The 23,398-nt window shown below is 34.8% G+C and overlaps 1 protein-coding gene across 1 annotated transcript in view; it reads left to right on the top strand.

Annotated features, from left to right (window-relative positions):
* The first annotated feature begins 409 nt into the window (after positions 1–409).
* Positions 410–23,398, top strand: part of LOC103259874 (dystrophin-like) — a 118,163-nt gene continuing 95,174 nt past the window's right edge. Inside the window, exons 1-3 of the mRNA XM_008057533.1 lie at positions 410–418; positions 1,161–1,394; positions 2,565–2,696. Coding sequence (XP_008055724.1) covers positions 410–418; positions 1,161–1,394; positions 2,565–2,696 — 375 coding nt within the window. The remainder of the gene's footprint in view (positions 419–1,160; positions 1,395–2,564; positions 2,697–23,398) is intronic.

Raw genomic sequence — 23,398 nt, 5'->3', positions numbered from 1 at the left:
ATATCTACTCTCTTATAATTTTTAAGAATACAATACATTGTTACTATTGTACTATGTACAACATATGTTGTACAATAGATCTTTTCAGCTGAGGACTCCTGTCTAACCAAAATCTTGTATCTGTTGATCAACATGTCCCTAACCCCTCCCCTCCCCAGCTCCTGATAAGCACCATTTTACTCTCTACTTTTATGCATTCCACTTTTTAGATTCCAAATATAAGTGAGATCATGCAGTATTTGTCTTTTTGTGCTTAGCTTAGTTCCCTTAATGTTCTCTAGATTTACCCAATTTCCTTCTTTTTAAAGCATGAATAGTATAGTATTTCATTGTCAGGATAATGTTTCAACACCTCTGGGATTAATGATAAACTTCACATAAAGAATTATTTTACAACTTGGTTCCCGGAATGAGAGCAGTAAGTAAATTCTAATGCTAAGTAGCAAAGGAACCATTTGAAGGAGCTGACACTTTATACGTGTGATTACAAATTATTATTGACTCCCTGGATGTGGCAAAGGACATGAAATCAGATCAACTTAATGCTCAGGACTCAAATTCATCTCTAAAGTCTGAGAAGAAAAGTGACATTCTACTTTAACAGATGCACAATAATGTAAAAAATATATTTAAGAAATTTCAAAAATTATTATTTATATAGTATTTTTGTTTTATTTATTTTTTATTGTGCAAATACATGGCTTATGTCAACACATAGACATATTTGGCACTTTGCATACTTTAACAGAAGCAAAATTCAATTAGAAAGTATAACTTTTTTTACTGGGAACCAAAGCATTAAACCATTTCATGTAATTGTTTAATTACCAGGATACCATTTTAATTGACATGCTAATATAACTTTCCATGGAAAGGAAAATGCAATCCTTTACTTTTGTTTCTTATCTAATGAAATCTACTTTCTTAGATGGCCTAGTTTGGCAATTTGACGTAGGAAAAAGTATTATGAAATGAAATTTTCATGTGAACAAGGAAAATAAATTAACTTTAGTGCTCATCCTATTGGTCTGCCAAATTGGAAGGACATTTTAAACCTGATTATCATGTTCTAATTAGTCTCTCAAGGACATTCATGGACCATCGAGTGTTCATTAATCTGTCTTCTTCCTGTAACATTGATTTGTTCATTACCCTTTTAGAGCCTGAAATATAGAAACCAAAAATTGATGTGTGATATTAATGTGCTTACAGATGTTGCCACCACTTATCCAGATAAGAAGTCCATCTTAATGTACATCACATCACTTTTCCAAGTGTTGCCTCAACAAGTGAGCATCGAAGCCATCCAGGAAGTGGAAACATTGCCAAGGCCATCTAAAGTGACTAAAGAAGAACATTTTCAATTACATCATCAAATGCACTATTCTCAACAGGTAAGGCGTCTAAAGGACAGCTAATATCAAAGATGTTTTCCATTTTATATGATTTTTTAGATATCACATGTGCACACATAAAATGGACATTTATATGTGTATATATATACAGACACATTGTGCATGTATATATATACACACACACAAGGCATACTGTGTATGTATAAACAGAGAGAGAAAAACAATGACAGAGAGACAACCTAAACTTTTTAAATTTTATGTGAAATAGACTACAATATTATTTTTATAACACATTCTTAAAATATTTATATGTACTATAAGAATATAATACATTGCATTTCCATTGTGTAATACAAAATAAAACAAAAGGAAAATTTATGTATACAAGTTTATGTACATAAGTTACATAACTTATGTATATATGAAACTTTGATCTATCAACTAGAAGTAGAAAAGCAAAAACAAAAGCAGGTACTGTTTTTAATATTTGAAAAACTTGATGGCATCCTGATGTATTAAGAGATTTTTTTCATTATTAAAAATGACAATTTTCAAAAGGAAAAAAGTGGTTTAAAATAGTTCCAATAAAAGCTAAATGAAGAATACATATGATGAAATTTTTTACTATATTCTGTATCAATTTCAGTGGTATTATTTTATGCCACTGGCTAGTTCTTATACTCAACAATGGGCACTTAAGGTGTTTTCTTCTGCTTTCTTAGACATAAACAATGATGAAAAAGCCCTTAGCAAAATTTCTGCTGAAAGTATGGAAATCTTTTAGGCCTAATTTTCTTACTTTACTAAGTTACTACATTTACCTTATGAAAGCTTCAATCCTTTCCAGGATATTGACATGATGAATTCTGGCTTTGTTTACTTTGGGTTTAGAGAAAATTGCTTTCGGATACCTGTTTTTGCCAGATTGAAGAGCACTGGCCACATTAGCGTTGGAGTTGTGTCAATATGGAATTCTCATGGTTAAATCCCACCTTAATATCTTCCAGATCATCTGTTCTCCAACATGACACCACAATTCTTGCAGTGTACTGGTTTCTAGTATCACTTATAAGTGTTTAGGATTAATGTTTTATCTCACCACTTCTATGCATTGTTCTGTTTTCTAACACATTGAACAGTAGTCCTTCCCTGTTACTTAATGATGTCTCTTCCTCCTCTCTATCCCTTCCCCCAAAATCTTTGCTGCAGATCACAGTCAGTCTAGCGCAGGGCTATGAGCGAACTTCTTCCTCTCCTAAGCCTCGGTTCAAGAGCTATGCCTACACACAGGCTGCTTATGTCACCACCTCTGACCCCACACGGAGCCCGTTTCCTTCACAGGTCTGTCAACATTTACTCTCTGTTCTATACACCAGAGAACTGCTTCTAAGATAATCTAACATGGCTTTTGCTTGTTTTAATTTTTCGAGTGCCTTTTTTCTCCTCCATCAGGAGTTATGTTGTTTTTTCCCCAGTTTTATTAGATTCTCTCACATGCTGCTGCTCTGTTATTGAGACTTCTCTAGTGTTAATATATGGTAATTCTTCACAAATGAAAATTCTTATAATAATGATGTGTGCTTTCGTTATGTAATTACCTGCAAGGTTTTCTTTTACAAAGTCTAGCAAAGGATTTTAAAAAGGTGAAGCTCATTAAAAGGTTTATCTAAGTAACTTTTAAAAGTATGGGCAAATATATGAAAATGATTAATCACAGCATTTGGGGAGTTTTTAAAAGACATTTAACCGGGCTCAGTGGCTCAACCTGTAATCCCGTGCCTTTGGGAGGCTGAGGTGAGTGAATTGCCTGAGCCCGCGGGTTCGAGACCCGCCTGGGCAACTTGGCGAGACCTCATCTCTACAATACATCAAAAATGAGCCGGGAGTGGTAGCGCGCACCTGTAGTTCCAGCTATTTGGAAGGCTGAGGCGGAAGGATCGCTGGAGCCCAGCAGGTCGAGGCTGCGGTGGCCGCGAGCGTGCCACTGCCCTCCAGCCTAAGCGACAGAGTGAGACTCCAACTCGAAGGAAAGGAAGGAAGGAAGGAAGGAAGGAAGGAAGGAAGGAAGGAAGGAAGGAAGGAAGGAGAAGGAAGGAAAGAAGGACAGAAAAAGAAAGAAAGAAAGAAAGAAAGAAAGAAAGAAAGAAAGAAAGAAAGAAAGAAAGAAAGAAAGAAAGAAAAGAAAGAAAGAAAGAAAGAAAGAAAGACATTTGGTATATAAAGGAAATAAATACTCCAAATGAATGGTGTTTATCATATTTTCATTTCAAAATATATTTATATTCTATTTTTAAAATATAATGACAAGATTCTTCATATGATTTCCTTTAATTTTGCTAATTTAAACTAGTATATAGCATGCTTTGTAATATTTATAGCAAAATGTTACACCAGTACCGGGTCATGTTCTATACCATTTAGTACTTTCCACAGTGGAGTTTTTCACCTTTGAAATATTGTAAAATACAAGGAATTGCAGCATTGCATATGCTAGAGCATAAGAATGAAAGGTGCTAGGATTGCTTAGAGTTGCAAGATTTTTTTTACAAATAACGCTTTAGTGGAGCCAATTTGAAAGGTTCTTGAGAATATGACTTTTATCAAAACTACACTATGAATTGGAGTTCACAAATTATAGTTTTGATCCTACTGGTAAAATAGTATACATTGCTGAAGACTCGGTGATTTTTTTACTCCCAAGATAGTGGTATGCACTTAATTAGTGATTTATTTGGCAGTTGATTGATGCATGAAGCTGGAAATTCTAAACTATGAAATATTTCCCCCAAGGAGACATCTATTTTCAGGCATAGTTATACCTCTGTCTTTGGCTAGTTTTATTACAAAGCTGAGCCAATGAGACTGGGTGAAAAAGTTTCGTTGTCTCAGGCTCATTGTCAATTAAATTCTCATCCAAGTTTGTTAAAGGCTAGTTGTATACTCTTGAACAAGAAACTTAACCAGTTTCCTGATTGTAATTAAATAAAAGTAATTCTGCTATACATTATTATTTGCTATATATCACTTGTGCATATATATTAACTAATCTAACCCTTATAACATTCCTTAGGAATGAGAAGCACTATTTTTATCTCCAGTTTAAGTTAATCCACCCTTTTATTTTCCCTCTCTCCCACATCTCTAACCTCTTCTTGCTTATTCCTCAACTCTCTCCTGACTCTGGACTCTTTTTATCACCATTCAGCCTGTAAAACCATTGAGGCTTGGGGAATAGTGATACTTCCCCAAATAAAGGAGCGTAAACTAAGACAAAGATATGAGTTTTTTCCTTTTCTCATTATCACTTTATTGAGCTGCCTCTTCTAGAAGGTTTTCTCCAATGCCTCTTCTGGCAGCACATTTTTACCTCATTACCACCTCATTAAGGCATTGCTCAGGTGTGACTCCTTAATGAAGTAATTGCAAATAGACTTAAATCTTGCTAGACACTATTTTTAAAAATCTACTTTTGTGTAAATATTACCAAATACATAATATGTCATAAAATATTCAACAAAGTCACTCATTTTTTTAATTTAATGTAAATGATAAATTATTTTATGTAATGATAAACATTCAAATAAGCCTAATGTTTAACTTTTAGAAATAAGAAGCACAAATCACAAGAGATGAGAAATGATATATTCTGACCGTTAGATACTAAAAGAGGCACATCAGAAAATTATGTTACACATAGTTAGGTCTGAGAATTTATGTCTTAACTATTCACACTAAGAAAATTTTTCTAGATTCTCAGAAGGACTGAGCTTACACTGCCCCCTATAGGTTGTATCTGCTCCACTTCAAATAAACTGAAGACAGGTGGGACTGGATTCCATTAGAAAGTCTTATTCAAATGTTTACTTGGTGATCAGCAAGGATAAATAAAGTTTTCCATAAAAGGAAAGAGCTATGTGGTGAATGTCTACTATAGAAAACATGTGCATGCCTTTTCTCCTCAGACTCACCAGTGTGCTTGATTTTGTTACAAATTAGTATTATTAGTCACCAAATCAAATGGCATTTATTCAGCTCTCATAGCTTTCTAACATCAATGAAATAATTTTCCTAGAGCCTCTGGAATCAGCAGGTTCTTCTCTCTTAGGGTTCAGAATCTCTCTCATTTTTTGGCTCTTTCTGCTTTCTCAACTCCCTTAGCATAGGAATCTCATGGAAGATGTCTTGGTGCTTTTATTTTGTATGCTCATTTATTTATCAACATGAATTAATATCCTAGCTTCAGTTTATATGCAAATGCCCATTGTATTTATGTCTTCACCATCTCCAATCTTTCTTGAGTTGCAGTTACATTTCTAACTCATTTTCAACTCTTTTGTTTATATCTACTCTTTTTTTTCCTCTTTGAGTACCCTTACATTTAATATTTTTATTTTTTATTTTTTAATATATTTTATTTTTTATCTATTTTTGTGGCCCACTGATGTCTCAAACCTAGTATGTCCCCAAGTGAACTTTGTTTCAAAGTTCCTTGTCCTTTTTCATTATCTCAGTGAAAATATGATTCAGTTGTCACTGAGGCTTACGTATAAGAAATATTCTTTCTTCACTACATTGATCTGATAGTCAATAATGAGACATATCCAGTCAAATCTTTCTGCACTGCACAACATTTCTTTATTTGTTATGTCCTGTCAATTTTCATAAATGCCATTCTGGCCCAGTCCCTCAATACATGTCTTCTACACTACAGAAATGGCTTTGCAATTGATATTATTTAGCTTAACCCCTTCTAAAACAGATTAAAATTTTTAATCACAACCCTAATAATATCATTCACTTATATATAACAAGTCCACAGCTCCATGATCTATTAACAATTTTATATTTTCATGCATATTTCATGCTCATCTATTTCATGTTTTCTTTAACCAAATTAAGTCACTTTTTTTCCCCTTTCCATAAGTGCTAAGATATTTTTCATTTTAGCTTTTATGCTTCCTTCAGTCCAGAGGGACTTTGGGTCCATTTCAAATTGACCAATTTAATTCATATTCCAAGACCTAATCAGTAAGTGATAGAGCCTGAATTCAAGTTTAGATTTATATAAATCTGAGTCTGTGCTCTTTATACTAGTGTGACACTGAATTTTCTCTGCTATGGTTCATGTATGAAGGGTTACTCACAGAGTTGTATTCATTTATTACTTAACACTTATTAGTCGACCACTATGTGCCAGGTAATAAGACCAAGCGATACATCAGGAAGCAATCATACAAAATAACTCCTGCCATAATGAAAGGTATTTGCTTATGAGACAGATGTGTTATTTATATATACATATATATAACACATCTGTGTAAAACAGTGTGTCAAAGAGTATGTAATACACATTTAATAAAGTAAAAATTATATATAATGTATAAAATAGTGTGTCAAAAAGTATGTAATACACATTTAATAAAGTAAAAATTAGTAGTAAATAAAATGGTAAGTGTTAAAAGGAAAAACAATATAGCAGAAAAGAGGAATGGGCAGCATGTAGAGGGAGGAATGTTAAAAGTTTTAGTTTGGGTAGTTGGAGAAAGATTCACTACAAAGGCACTCTTTGAGTAAAAATTGAAAGAAAGTGTTAACATCTGGGTGAAGAGAATTCCATGAAGAGTTGTGAGCATGTTTGGAATGTTCAAGAAAAGGCGCAAGTGAGACTGAATGATAGGAGATTGTGACCAAGATGTAATGGATAATCAGATGACATAGAGCTTTGTAATTAATGGACTTACAGGACTTAAAAGCTATTATTTACCACTAGGGTAGAAAGCTATTGGAGGAGTGATATGAACTCATGTTATCTCAACACAGCTGCTATGTGGAGAATAGACTAAAAAGAGAACGGATAGAAGCAAGGAACCTGGTTAGAATACTTCAGCAACACAGGCAAGATATGACAGCAGCTTGCATCTGGACTACTTCAGTGAACATGATGCATTGTAGTTGAATTCTGGATACCTTTTGAAGAAGAGTCTAAACAATCTGCTAAGTTTGTGCTTTATTATTTGAGAAAATTCAACTGTGTTACTAAAAACAAAACAAAAGCAGAGTGAATTGAATAACATTTTAATAGCCATTAAGCATAAGTTGCAAGCAAATAAGTAGCTTATACAATATACATGAAACTCATGCTTTAAATTTGGCTAACAAGTAAGCCAATAGCTTGTGAAACATAGGCAAAATCATAATGTGTGTTAAATATAAATAGTAATGTAGTAACCTATTACACACATTAAAAATAGAGTAAATGGTGGAATACACAAATGTGACTTACAGATAGAAAAAAGAAGATTACAAGAACACATCATAAGATATATCACCTCTGGGTTGAAAACAACCTCATTCACAAATTGGCTACCCATTGATGACACTCAATATAGTCCTGTTATGCCCGCCCCCCGTATGCTCTACCTAAAAAAATGCGTATATGAGGGAGGACCCAAAAAAACCCAGAATTATTTTTTGGAGGATGAACTCCTTGTAGTGTAGGCTTCCCCTGCTAGGTAAGTGTTCTAGGAACCCATGGGCATCAGTATACCAGCTAGTATTGTTGTGAGAGGCTTCGTTCGTTCTGCTTCAGTGAATTTTTTTTTTTTTTTTTTTTGAGTTGGGGTCTCACTCTGTCACCCAGACTGGAGTGCAGTGGCCACTCCCGGCCACCACAGCCTCGACCTGCTGGGCTCCGGAGATCCTTCCGCCTCAGCCTTCCAAGTAGCTGGAACTACAGGCACGCGCTAGCACGCCCGGCTCATTTTGGTTTATTGTAGGGATGAGGTCTCACCAAGTTGCCCAGGCAGGTCTCGAACCTGCGAGCTCAGGCAATCCACTCACCTCAGCCTCCCAAAGGCACGGGATTACAGGCTGAGCCACTGGGCCCGGCTTTCAGTGAATTTTTTTGAAGAGTCCTTCAACATATTTTGACCAGTTCGTGATGGGTGATTTACAAGCACAACCTGCCCACTCCGAGCTGAGTGTTCAGCAGTTTTCAATCAAAAATGGCATGACCCCATGCCTCATACTCTCTATTCACCGGATCACACTTTGAGCAACTCTTTTTTTGTTTCCCTGGATGAAAAAAGTCCTCAAAGGGAAACGTTTTTCTGATATGGAAGAGGTGAAACAAAAATGTGCAGCAGCACTAAAAGACATCAAAATTGATGAGTTCAAAAACTCTTTTGAGCAGTGGAAAAGGCGTCTTGAAAGGTGTATTGCAACTAATGGAGAGGCCTTTGAAGGTGACTGACATTTAAACATGTAAGAATAAATACACAATTTTTGAATAAATAAAATGCAGGTGTATTTTTTGTCCCCCCTCAAACAGGCCATACCTGTTCAAAAAAATAAATCAATAAGCAACAGATATAGTCCAGGTGTGCTTTCCCCTTTCTAGTACAAGTGAATGTTTTGGACTCAGCCACCTTCAGCTGGATCCCTTGTTCCAATCTTACCTCTGTTTCTGTCTAGCACATCATCAGCAGGGAAAACAAATACAGCAAAGCATATGAACATTGTACAACCCAAGATTTAAATAGTGTGTTCCTTCCTATTATTTGCACAGTTCCTTATTGTGTTCTTCTCCCTAACTCTTTCCTCTTGCTATATATTTTAAAGTCATTTAATAAATGGTGGGATAAGAGCATCTTCATTTTATCTGTTAAGCCTTTCTGTTTTGTGATCTCTAGCATAGCATATCTAATAGCAGAATTGGAGGCCACCATTGTATCAAATTCATTTCTTACCCAACATGGTAGATGTGACTTATGGAAGAATTAGAGAAACCGAGGATTACTGCAAGTTCTTGGACTAATCAGCTGGCTGTATGGAGTTATCACTAACAAAGACGGAAGAGCTGTGGGAGCGTTAGGTTTGGGAGTGAATGTTAGGATTCCGTTTTTGAACATGGTTATCTTGAGATGCTTATGAGACTTGAATATATGTAAACAAGGGTTTCTGAAGTCAGAGTTAAGGATAAGTAATTTGCAAGTTGTTGGCATATGGATAGTATATACATAGATAGTATATAAAACTATTGGCCTGGATGGGATCACCTAGGAAAAATGCATAGACAGATAGATATGAGATTTTTAGACTTAACACATGAGAAGTTATAAGCAAAGAGGCAGAATGGAATGTCCAGAAAGTGGAGAAAAAAAGGAGGAGAGTGTGCTATTCTGGAATCCAGAAGGAGAAAATATTTCAGAGAGAGAAATATATCTAACTATACTAAATATTGCTGATTAGTTCAAGTAACATAGGGATTGAACATTAATCAGTGAATTTAGCAAAACATTAGTACGGTAAGATCCATGGGAAATCCTGATATACAGCAGTTGTCTTGGTGAAGTTATTAATAACACCATTATTCACTCACAAAATGTTTCCATTTTGAAAAAGAAATTATTGGTCAAATAGCTTAGTGTGTGTGTGTGGGGGGGGTGTTACTGATTAGAGTAGGTTCAAAGAGAACAAAACAGGACTTACCTGCACTGTAACACAATATGCAACATGGATGATCTTATTGGGCTAAAACTAAGGCAACAGTAGGGCTACCTTCCTTCTGGAAACTCTAGGGGATAACCTGTATCCATGCCTCTTCTAAAGGCTGCCTACATTCCCTGGCTTATGGCCCCCTTCCACCTTCAAAGCCAACAAGGACAAGTCTTTCTCATGCGTATCACTCTGGCCTCTACTATTCTACTTTTAAGGACTTTTATAATCACAATGAGTATATCTGGGTAATCCAGGAAACTACCTATTTTAAGGTCTTCTTTATAGCCATGTAATGTAACATATTTACAGTTTCCAGGGATGGGACATAGACATATTTGGGGGAGGGAGTTTCTGCCTATCACAGCCTAATGCTGTGGCATGCAAATTTGAGAAAAGCATGTATTATCTGCAACCTAACAATAAATCTGGTATTACTTGACTTTCTCCCCAGTGTGCGCAAGCACCAGATTTTTCCCTTCTTTCTTTTTTGATTGTACACGAATCTTGTTCTTCTTGTAGAAGCACTGTGAAGCTGCTGTTATGCTGGGAGAACTGTAGAAGGAACAAAGTACACACTTATATTTTTTGTAAATACATAGGTTATGTTTTATTGTGTTCCTTGTACAGCATAGGGCACAGATGCCCACATTCATTTAATAAACACTTGAAACCCCAAATAGTGTGTTCTGCTTGCTAGTAACTCAGATAGTAAAGGATTTGAAAAGTTGTTAGCTGGGCTCGGTGGCTCAGCCTGTAATCCCGCGCCTTTGGGAGGCTGAGGAGAGTGGATTGCCTGAGCCCGCGGGTTCGAGACCCGCCTGGGCAGGCGAGACCTCATCTCTACAATAAATCAAAAAATCAGCTGGGCATGGTAGTGCGTGCCTGTAATTCCGGATACTCGGAAGGCTGAGGCGGAAGGATTGCTGGAGCCCAGCAGGTCGAGGCTGCGGTGACCGGGAGCGGTCACTGCACTTCAGTCTGGGCGACAGAGTGAGACTCCAACTCAAAAAATACAGAAAAAAAACACAACAACAAAATAAGAAAAGTTGTTCATAGTTTGCTTATGCTTCTAGAAGTCTATAAAAATACGAAGGAATCATGATTCTTGCAATCTTGCCGGAATAAAAAAAAGCACCTCTCTTAGTTAACTAATACTTGCAGTTTTTAAAAATACTTTCAAATACACATCTCATTTGAGCAGCACAGTAAATATATGGGATGATTTTATGATTCATATTTTAGAGTCATATTTAGTATATTTAAATATACACAATATAATATTATACAGCCATAAAGAAGGACAAACATATGGACTTTGCAGCAACTTGGATGGATTTGGAGTTGATTATACTCAGTGATTTATCACAGAAACAAAGAAGAGAGTACCATATGTTCTTACTCATAAACGTGCCTTGAACAATTATATTACTATAAGAAAGGGATTGGCAGTAGTGAAAAACTGTCAGGGGAGCAGGGGTGGGATTGGCAGTTGAGGGAAACTGCTGAGGGAGGAGCATACCTCATCAACAAGGGTACCTGCATAATCAACGTTTGTATACCTAATAACTGGCAGAACTAGGATTCAAACCTAATGTCTTGACTTCTAGTACAATTTTGGTTTCACTATTTGAAACCTCCAGTCAGATTGGCCAAAGGGTTTGTTCTTTTCTCACCATCATTATGTCTTTCCTCTTTGTCTTTTATTTTATTTTATTTTATTTGAGTTGGAGTCTCATTCCGTCGCCCAGACTGGAGTACAGTGGCACGCTCCTGGTCACCGCAGCCTTAACCTGCTGGGCTCCAGCGATCCTTCTGCCTCAGCCTTCCAAGTAGCTGGAACTACAGGCTTGCGCTACCACGCCTGGCTAATTTTTGATGTATTGTAGAGACGAGGTCTTGCCAAGTTGCCCAGGCGGGTCTTGAACCCGCGGGCTCAGGCAATTCACTCACCTCAGCCTCCCAAAGTGCTGGGATTACAGGCTGAGCCACCGAGCCTGGTCTCTTTTTCTTTTCATATATCTAAATATTAAAAAGTATTTGGAAACAAAAAATTTTCTTGTTCTCCCATTTGTGTGATAAACGATAACTTTCAATCTCCTGGGAATATACCTACCACCAATAGGTCAGGTAAATATGCATTTGTGAAATAAGAAGCAATTAAGCATTTAAAGCAGAGATACTAAACATAAAATGTGGAAACACTCTAAAGAAACATCTCCATATTAGAAAAAAGTCTGTAAAATATCACAGAACTAATAATTGCATTGGGCAGCAAAATTAACTCATATCATAACAAAGTGAAAAAAACACAAAACACATATTTATGGGTCTCTTCAAAATAATTAAGGTTGAAGAAAAATAGAATTTTTTATTTTAGATGATCAACTATTTTTAAAATATAAGGTTAGAATGAGATAAAACGGATAACACTAGGAAGCTAAAATTGCCATTTAGGTATTCACAAACCAGAAGAAATAGGAAGAAAGCGACCATTACACAAAATGTGCCCACACCTTCAATGTTTTTCTCTATTCAGACACAATTGATGCTTCTCAGAGTTTCAGTTCTAACCCTGAAATTGTCCAGCTATAAAGTTTCATCGACCTACTGACTAGTAGTTTCCATACATGGCTATCTTCCCATAACCTCTAGTTCAGTATATTAAAAACTAAACTAAACCCCATTGAAAAGTGGGTAAAGAATATGGACACTTCTTAAAAGATGACATACAAGCAGCCAACAGTCACATAAACAATACTCAGGATCACTAATTATCAGAGAAAGGCAAATCAAAACTACAATGAGATATCACCTAACTCCAGTAAGGAGGACTATCATTTATAAGTCAAAAAATAACAGATACTAGTGCAGTGAAAAGGGAACGATCCTACACTGTTGATGTGAGTGCAAGCTAGTTAACATCTGTGGAACTAGAAATTGACCTTCCATTTGATCCAGCAATCCCTTTCCTGGGAATATACCTGGAGGAGCATAAATCGTTTTATAAAAGAGACACGTGCACACGCATGTTTTTTGTGGCACTATTCACAATAGGAAAAACATGGAATAAATTCTACTGCCCATTGAAAGTGTACTGGATAAATAAAATGTGGTATATATAAATGATGAAGTATTACATAGTCATAAAGAAGAACAGAATCATGGACTTCACAAAAAAAAATGGATGAAGTTTGAGACCATCATACTAAGTGAACTATGACAGAAAAAAAGATCTGAATACTGCAGGTTCTTACTCATAAGAGGACCCTGAATCATTAGTCACATTAGCACAAGGGAGGGATTGGCAGTCACTTGGCACTGCTAGGCGAGGAAGGGATTGAGCTAAGGGGGCACGTGATAACACAAAGGGTTCTAGGTTCATTATCAGGGGAAGTGAGGGCCAGTTAGAAGCCCAAACTTCACCTGCATGCAGCCTACTTATGTAGTTAATCCTCACTTGTATCTCACATTCCTATAATAAAATAAAAATTTAAAAATAATAAAACTAAACTCATTCTTGCCTATGGGTCCAGGGGTCTCTGCTGACATTCATTTTACCCAGGCTTGAATCATATAGGCATGTGTGACTCCTTCTCCCTTGACTCCCTCATACCTAATTAATTATTATTTTTTACCCATTGCATTTAAGACAAGTTCTGACACCTTTTTCCTCCTTTTAGTGTGGATTTCAAGATCTTCCCTGATCTATCAGGCAAACCTCATCAATCTCATTCAATGACCCTGCCTTGTACATCTGCATCCTGACCTGTACAGCAATTATGCTGTTTAATCAGTTTGCCTCCTTCCCATTCTCCTTGCCTCTTGCTCTTTCTCTCTCTCACACATACATGCCAACTTGCATGTCCTTTCACAGCCACATGGGGTTACTCTATAATAATGACTCATACTAAATGGTAAGTTTCAGGATTGAAAAGATAGGTTGAAAGAATTAGTCAAAACAAAAGTTTTATACATCAATTTTTATTTTACTTACTTTGCTATAGGATGTATATGAATATATTTTAAAATGTAAATGAAAAAAATATAGACAATAGCAATTAAATATCCTATCCACCCTTGCCAGCCCATTCTAGAATGTGTCTGTGTGTAATTTCACGTGTTGCAGTTTTTCTTGTTGTGAAAGAAACTGGGAATTTTTGCATACACCTCTGAATCAGTAGCGTTTCTTTTCCTGGGGAATTTTCATAGATCTTTCCCAATTTTTATCAATTGAATAGTATTATATTTTGTAAATTTGCAGGACTTATTTATATATTACAAAAATTAGTCATTTTGGTGATATGGAGTCTAAATAATTTTCACAGTTTGCCAATCCTCTTTTGAACTTATTTGTGGTATTTTCCTCCATTCAAAATGTCAGTATTTTATGTGGCTGGGAATTCTTAATTTTTTGTTTTATGGTTTGTTGTTGTTATTGTAAGCGAGGGAGAAATGGTCATATTTGAAAAGGACTCTGCTATTCCAAAAAATGTTTAAATTTTTTTTCCTGGTTTCTTCTAGTTCTATTTAAAAAAAAAAACAAAAAACTTTGATTCTACTAAACTGATCTAAGTTGCTAAACTGAGAACAATTTGAATATTTTCCCCAGAAGTTACTATCCTGTTGAATTTTTCCATTGATTAATGTGTGCCTCTTTTAAGAATGAGAGAGCATATCTTAGAAGCTACACTAGCACATTTTCCTTACATCTTATTGGACAGGATTACATCACAACTTCATTTCTAAATGAGTAAGGGGGGATGGAACTGACTACATGATTGACTTAAAGTAGTGAAAGTTCAGTGTTTCCTGAGTCAAATGACCAAGAGGAACAGGGTAATTTCTGAAGGAAGGAAAGAAGAAAATGGATGTTATGTAGCTAGCAGTTTGTATTAAACTCTCCCAGGGCTTGATGGAATTTGTGTACATGGCCAGAAATTTACTCTTACCAGAAATATAGGTGACTTAAATACAGACACGTACTGGATACTCCAGAAGCAGGGAGTTGAACATTTCTGAAACCCTGAATTGAAACCACACTTGCTCAACATCAGTTTTTGAGAAGGGAGAGTACATGTTGAACAAAGAGAAAGGACTCAAATTCTCACACCAAAGAGATCTAGGTTCACATTCCACCTCTGCCACTTTCTAGCTATGTGTCCTTGAGAGAGTTTCTTGCACTCTGGGCCTCAATTTTCTCACGTGTATTATGGGAATTATATAGAATTCATAGTATATTATGGAAATTATATCGACTTCATAGAGCTATTAGGATGGTTAAGTGAGACGAATTATATAAAGAACACTCCATGGTCCAGGCCATTGTAGGTTCTCAAAAAAATGGTAACCAATATCATGATTGCTACTTCAAAAACATAAAGAGTTAGATGAGATTTTGTGGTCTAATCTGAGCTCCTTATTATATTTTTATCAGCACTTCTATAGGAAGATAATAGCGTTGGTTCTGAACTGATTTATAAACAAACTCACAGCCGGTGCAGATTTTGGTATCTTCCTGAGTTAATATACTAAGAAAAAGCTTCCAAGGAAAAGTATGTGTTTGTTTAGTCCTAAAGTTTCTAAGGAACAATCTTGGAATTTAGTAATGCTTCCTTATAAAGGAAAAAAAAAACTTCTTGGTGATTTTAAGTCTAGTGTTACTGTTTGGGGTGGGGTAGGAGATGAGGAGATTTTGATTCTACTCTTCCATTTGTCCCTCCCAACTCTACTTGTCCCTCAAATTGAATAAAATAATTGGTAAACAGAGTACACAAAGCCAGCCAGGGGGAGCACTTCTTAGATTAGAGACATCATTTATCCACTTCAAGGATGCCTTTATACTTTCTGATGTGACGAACAAGTAACCTAGAAATAGAATTGCCAGTTCTGAGATCAACTACATAAATTCATACACTGAAGACTTCTGAGTAGAATTTTAAAACTGGAAGTAGCCTTAAAGTGGATATATATAATAATGATACTTTCAATAGATACACTCTTACCTTTTAACTTCTTTTAAAATTTTACTTTATTGTGAAAAGAGCACTAAACATGAAATTCACCCTCTTAACTGATATTTCAGTGTGTAATACAGTATTGTTAACTATAGGCATACGTTATGCAACAAATCTTGAGAACGTTCTCATCTTGCATAACTGAAACTTTGTGCCTGTTAACTGGCATCTCCCCATTTTCTGCCCCTCCAAGCCTCTGGCAACCAATATCCCAGGCTCTGATTTGATCAGTTTAACTATTTTAGATACCTCCTATAGGTGGAATAAAGTAGTATTTGCCCTTCTGTGACTGTTTTATTTCACTTCTGATAATATCCTCAAAGGTCATCCATGTTATTGATATGGCAGGATATTTTTATTTTGGAAAATTAATAATATTTCCTTGTATGTATATATCACATGTTATTCTTCCATGCATCTGTCAATGAACACTGAAGACGTTTCCACCTCTTGGCTACTGTGAATAGTATTGCAATGAGGATAGGGATGTAAATATCTTTGAAATCTTGATTTTAATTACTTTGGATTAATATTCAGAACTGAGATTGCTTGAACAAATTGTAGCTCTGCTTTTATTTTTATTTTTTAGAAACCTTCATACCATTTTTTATAATGACCACATCTTTTTTTATTTTCACTAACAATGTATGATGGTTTCAATTTCTCCATATTCTCACCAATCCTTTATTTTAATAACTGCCACGTAACAGGTGTAAGTGATAGTGCATTGTTTTTGATTTGCATTTCCCTGACGATTCATTAATGTTGAACATCTTTTCATATACTTATTGACAATATGTGTGTCTTCTTTGGAGAAATGTTTATTCAAGTCTTTATCCAATTTTTAATTACATTTTTATTACTATTGACTTGTAAGACTTCCTTATATATTTTGAAAATTAACCATTTATCCAATATATTATTTGGAAGTATGTTCTCCTATTCCATAGACTGCCTTTTCACTGTATTGATTGTTTCCTTTTCTGATCAGAAGCTTTTCAGTTTTGTGTAGTCTCATTTGTCTATTTTTGCTTTCTGTGCTTTTGGTGCCATTTTCACGAAATTATTGCCAAGATGAATATCACAAAGATCTTCTTGTTATTTTTTCCTGGGAGTTTTATAGCTTCCGGTTTCATGTTTACAACTTTTCTCTATTTTGACCTCATTTTTGTGTGTGGAGTAAGATGCGTGACCAATTTCACTCTTTTGCATGTGGGCATCCAGTTTTCTCACATTCGTTTGTTGAAGAGAATATTCTTTTCTCCTGGTGTATTCTTGGCACTCTTATCAAAGATCAGTTGGCAATATACAAGGGGAGAAACCCCAAGAATAATTTATTTTTTAAAAATTGTGTATTTATTCTTACATATTTAAACTTCAGTCATATTGTAAGTACTCTTTGATGCAATATGCCTATTGAAATGCTTTGTCTAATTCTCAAAACAGTTTTTGAAATTATAAATTGTGATGCCTTTTAGTGCGACTACCATTGTTTTGTTTCACCTCTTCCACATTGGCAAAATGCTTCCTTTTGAGGAATTTTTTCATCACGGAAGCAAAAAAAAGTTGCTCAGGGCATGATTGGGTGAATAGAGAGGTTGGGGCACGGGAGTCATGCTGGTTTTGATCAAAAACTTCTGAACACTCAGCACAGTGTGGGCAAGTGTCCCTGTAAATCATCCATCATGAAATATGCAAATGCGTTGAAAGAATCTCCAAAAACTCACTGAATTTGAACGCAGTCTCTCACAACAATGCTAGCTGGCACACTGATGCCAATGGGCTCCTAGAACATGTAACTAGAGGGAGAAGCCTATACTACAAGGGTGCTGCTCTCCAAAAAACAAAAAGAAATTCTTTTTTGGGGGGGGATCACTCTCAGATGTGTGGATTTCTTTTGGTGCTCTCTGTTCTGTTCCATTGGTTTATATATTTGTCTTCATGACAATATCATTTGGGTTTAATTGCTGCAGCTTTGTTTTATGCACACACACACACACACACACACACACACACACACACACACACACACACACACTAGAGGTGCCAAAAAATATATACATATTTTAAGTATAATATTCACTCAAAAGATGGCCTCAATCAAATGAATGCTGGTGTCAACATGCAACGTGCAGAGCAGTCAAAGAAATTGGGGAAAGCACAAATGTCTACTACACATTGCTACCGTAATGTAATTCAACTTTGAAAAGTAATATGTAGATAGATAACTTTTTTTGGCACCACCTGTATATATATATATATATATATATTTTAGGTTAGTGCAATGTCTCCAGTTTTCTTCTTTCTCAAGATTGATTTGGCTATTTGAGATTCTTTGTGGCACCATATGAATTTTATAAGTTGTTTCTATTTGAGTAAAAAAAGCCATTTGGGTTTTAATAAAAATTATATTCAATTTGTAGATTCCTTTGATAGTATGGATGTTTTAACAGTTTTAAATTTTCCAATCTATGAATGTCGAATGTCTTTCCATATGTTTGTTTCTCTTTAATATCTTTTATCTATGCTTTGTAGTTTTCAGTGCACAGTCTTTGGCCTCTTTAGTTCATTTTATCACTGAGTTTTTTATGCTATTACAAATAGAATTTGTTTTCTATTTTTCTGTTCAGATAGTTCATTATTAGTGTACAGAAACTTTTATATGTTGATTTTGGATTGTCCAACTTATTTTGTTCATTAGTTCTAATAGCATTTTAAAAAATTGAAATCTAGGAATTTGTATTTATAAGATCATGTCATCTGCAAACAGGGTTGATATTACCTCTTCTTTTCATAGTTAGATGCCTTTTATTTCTTAATTAAGGCCCAATTGCCCTAGCAGAGACTTCTAGTATTTTGTTGAATAGAAGTGACAAGAATGGGAATACTTGCCTTATTCCTGATTTCACAGGAAGTGTTTTCACTTTATTAATGCTGAGCATTATGTTAGCTGTGGTATTTTCATGTATGGCTTTTGTTGTGTTGAGACAATTTCCTTTAATTTATAGTTTATTGAGAGTGGTTTTTTGATTATATTTAATAATAAAATAATAAAATTTGAATTTTATAAAGCACTTTTTCAGAATCTAATGGATGATAAATGTGATTTCTTATCAAGTATTCTGTTAATGGGATATATCACATTTGTTGATTTTTGTGTTGAACCAACTTTGTATCCCAGGAATAAATCTCATTTGTTCATGGTATATGATCCCTTTAATGTGCTGTTAAAATCAGTTTGCTAGTATTTTGTTGAGGATTTTGTCCTCTATATAGATCATGGATATTGATCTATAGTTTTTTCGTGATACTTTTTTCTTGTTTTGTTATCAGGGTAATACTGGTATCATAAAATGAGTTTGGAAGTATTCCTTCCACTTCAGTATTTTTTTATGATAAGAGTTTGAAGATTGACATTGTTTTTTAGAAATGTTTGGTAGAAGTCACTTATAAATTCATCCAGTTTGGGGTTTTTCTTTGTTGGGAGGTTTAAAATTAATGATTCAGTCTCCTTATTTGTATTGGTCTATTCAGGCTTTGTATTTATTGACAGTTCAATGCTACTAGGTTTTGTGTTTATCTATCTTTCTAGACTATCCAGTTTGTTTCTTTATACTTATTTGTAGTGATCTCTTAAAATCTTTTATATTTCTGTAGCATCAGTTTTAATGTTATTTTTAATGTTATTCATGTAAAGCTTTTTTTGATTAGTCAGTCTAGCTAAGAGAAGTTCAGTATTGTTTATCTTTTTTTTTTTTTTTTTTTTTTTGAGTTGGAGTCTCACTCTGTCACCCAAACTGGAGTGCAGTGGCTGCTCCCAGCCACTGCAGCCTCGACCCACTGGGCTCCGGCGATCCTTCCGCCTCAGCCTTCCGAGTAGTCAGAATTACAGGCACACGCTACCATGCCCGGCTGATTTTTTGATTTATTGTAGAGATGAGGTCTCACCAAGTTGCCCAGGTGGGTCTCGAACCGGCGGGCTCAGGCAACCCACTCACCTCAGCCTCCAAAGGCGCGGGATTACAGGCTGATCCACCGAGCCCGGCTTGTTTATCTTTTCAAAAGACCAAATATTTGTTCCATTGATATTTTCTAATTTTTCTATTCTATAGTTCATTTATTTCTACTCAAATTTCTGATGTATCCTTCCTTTTGCTAGCTATGGGCTTCCTTTTGTTCCTTGTTCCTTGAGGTTCAAAGTTAGGTCACTGATTTGAGTTCTTTTTTTTTCTTAATGCAGGAGTTTATTTTTCTAAACGTCCTCTTAGTACTGTACTTGCTGCATCCCATAAGTTTTTGTATCTTGTATTCTCATTTTCATTTGTAACAATGTATTTTCTTATTTCTCTTTGATCCATTCTTTGATCTATACTCTTTGTTATTTCTTATTTCTTTGATCTATTAGTTGTTCAAAGTATGTTGTTTAATTTCTACGTTTCTGTGAATTTTCCAGTTTTTTCTGCTGTTGACTTCTAGTTTTATTTTAATTTGTGTACAATACGTACTTTCTATGATTTTAATTTTTAAAATTTTGTTAAAAATTGTTTTGTAAACTAATATATGATCTACCCTTGATAAAGGTTTATGTTGACTTGAGAAGAATGTATATTCTTCTGCTGTTGGGCGGAATGTTTCATGAAAGTCTGTTAGGCTCAATTGATCAGAAATGTTGTTCAAGTCTGCAGTTTTGTTTTTTTTTTCCTGTGTGGTTGCTTTATCCACTATTAAATATAGAGTATTCAAGTCTCCTACTACTATTGTATTATTATCTATTCTCCCTTCAGTTCTGTCAATGATTGGAAAAAAGGGAAAAAACCCATCTAAGTAATATTAAGTGAGGTAGAATTTTTCAGTTTTGGGTAAATAATATTATTATATTTAGTGTAAAATTTTCAGTCACACATGCTAATATCACAGATGTTGGTTTTATTCATTTATTCAGTCAGTCATTATTGAGCACAGACTATATAATACAACTCTCCTAGGTGTTGAACTTCTTTCGGTGAACAAGATGGACATATTATCTGCTTTTACAATGTTTAATGTATAGATAGGAAAAGAGACCAAAATATTTTAAAATTAAATTTTAAATGACTATAAATTGTTAAAAACACCATTGAGGAAACTAAAAAGAATTGAAAAATTAAAAATAATAAAAATGTTATGTTTAAAGGGAACTTGTTTTGTCCATAGCCCAAACATGTGGAGGCTTATAAAAATGATTCAGTGTAAGTTAACATTGAATAATAGACCATAAGTTCTTGCTAGAGAGACAGTTGTGTGATGGTCTTAAATAACAGTATATTATTAATATTTCAAAAGGACCTATTGACGTCTGATTACAAACAGGACTGCCAAAAGTGTTAAACTGACTTGGAACATATAAAAACGGTATAGATATACTGCTCTATTACTGTATTTAAAAAAACTACCAACCAAACAATTTCTGATAATAGAAGCAGTGGATAGCATAAATTCAAACAAAATTTGTTTAAGGAAAATCCTCATTAAATGCAAAAACTGTATAAGGATAGTGTGGCGAAAAGGCATCATTTATTCTACTAGGTACATCTGCCTTTAGGAAATGTATTAAATGTCTTTATGTAATCTACATTTGTTATTTCAAAACAACCTTATGAAGATTTACCTTCATCTTACAGATTAGGAAACTGAGGTTAAAATGTTTTTGAATAATGTAGGAATGTTGTTTTGTATTTGACACATAAGTGATAATTCTAAATAAGGACAGGGAGTTGTTATGCATGTCAAAAACATATTTCCTGTTTTGTCCTCTTATTTATTCTCTTCATGTTATTTAGATATAATTAACATTTTTAATGGTGCCAAACTTTTTTAAGTATTAGAGAGTATTGCTTAGCTAAGAGATTTAGCTTTGCCTTCTCTTGAGATGAAAACAAGTATATGATAGGAATTTAGTGTGTCTGTGAGATCTGAATATGACATCTTCCCTCTATGATTTAGTTTTCTTATCTCTAAAATGGAAACAATTTCAACTTTTCATGTGGGCTAAAATAATTACACATAGTGTATATGAGAAAAGCCTTCATTCACCATTTTGCACAGCAGGAACTCAATAACTGTTTAAGGATAAAGAAACATTTAAAATAATATAGTTAGCATCCCTAAATTTTGCATTATAAGTATATAGTATGATGTGACATTAAATACAGCCTAAGTCTAAAAAATATTTTTACATTTGGCTAATCTACTTGGATTTTCTAAAATTGATGCATAATTTAACCAACCATGCTGGAAAACGACTTTTCTCCTCTGTCACTTGATAGTGAAGATAACTCCAGAGGGGCAGTTGTGGATGATACAAAAATGGAGTCATTTTTTGTAACACAAGGAGAGTTGACCTAATTTTTTTTTTCGTTTTAGGGGGTTTCATAAATTTGTAAGGTTGAGCTAATTATTGGATGGAACTAAGCCAATCTGTGCTACATAGTTTAAACAAATCAGGAGGCTTGCTTGTAATAATTAGAGATGGTTTGGTTATCCTCATGTAGGCTAGATGCAGTAGGTTTGGTTAGGGCCTCTTGAAGAATACCTTTTCCAATAATTGCTCAAGGTCCGCTTATGAGTGAGAACATGTGATACTCAGTTCCTTTGTTTCTGTGATAGATCACTCAGTATTATAGACTCTAAGTCCATCCAAATTGCTGTGAAGTTCATAATTTTGTTCTTCTTTATGGCACATAATATTCCCTTGTGTATATGTACCACAGGTTTTTTATTCTGTCCTCTTTTGATGGGCAGCACGGTTAATTCCATGCCTTTGCTATTGTGAACAATGCTGCAATAAACATGCATGTGCAGGTATCTTTTTCATAGAGTGATTTGAGTTCCTCCAGGCATATTCCCAGTAAGGGGATTGTGGGGTCATATGGAAGGTCGAATTTTAGATCTTTTAGGAATTGCCAAACTATTTTCTACAGAGGTTGTATTAGTTTACACTCTTGCCAACAGTGTAGAAGTGTTTTCTTTTGTGGGGGAATCTGCCGGGAGAGGGTGGAGCACACATCATCAACAAGGGTATCTGCATAATGACATTTGTATACATAAACCTGAATTGTACCCCACATCTTTAGAATAAAAAAATTAAAATAAAATAAAATCCATAAAAATAATCTTTTCCAAGCATTTATTTTAATATTTTTATAAATCAAATATATTTTTGAAGAAGAATGTGTGTTAAAATTCTGATTCATCTTCTTACTTGCTATGTGATTTAATTGTTAGTCTTTTAGCTCACTTATATAATGGTTAGCTCACCTATGTAGCACAGCCATGCTTATCTTGTTCTCCAGTTACTATTGCCATGTAGCAAGTCACCTCAAAACTTAGGAATTTTTAAAAAATACTCATTTTTATTAATATCTCTTTTGATTCTGGACCTCAACTAGGCTCAGGGCTTCCTGTACAGTTGCAATAAGATAGTAGATGATGCTAAAGTCATTGTGAAGGTTTCGTCACTCACATGTCTTGTGGCTAATGCTGGGACTTCAG

The sequence above is a fragment of the Carlito syrichta genome, unplaced genomic scaffold (genome assembly GCF_000164805.1).
Source record: "Carlito syrichta isolate Samal-C Ts95f unplaced genomic scaffold, Tarsius_syrichta-2.0.1 Scaffold303045, whole genome shotgun sequence".
NCBI classification, from domain to species: Eukaryota; Metazoa; Chordata; class Mammalia; order Primates; family Tarsiidae; genus Carlito; species Carlito syrichta.
The sequence above is the reverse complement of the archived record's forward strand: the minus strand, read 5'-3'. Positions and strand labels throughout refer to the sequence as shown.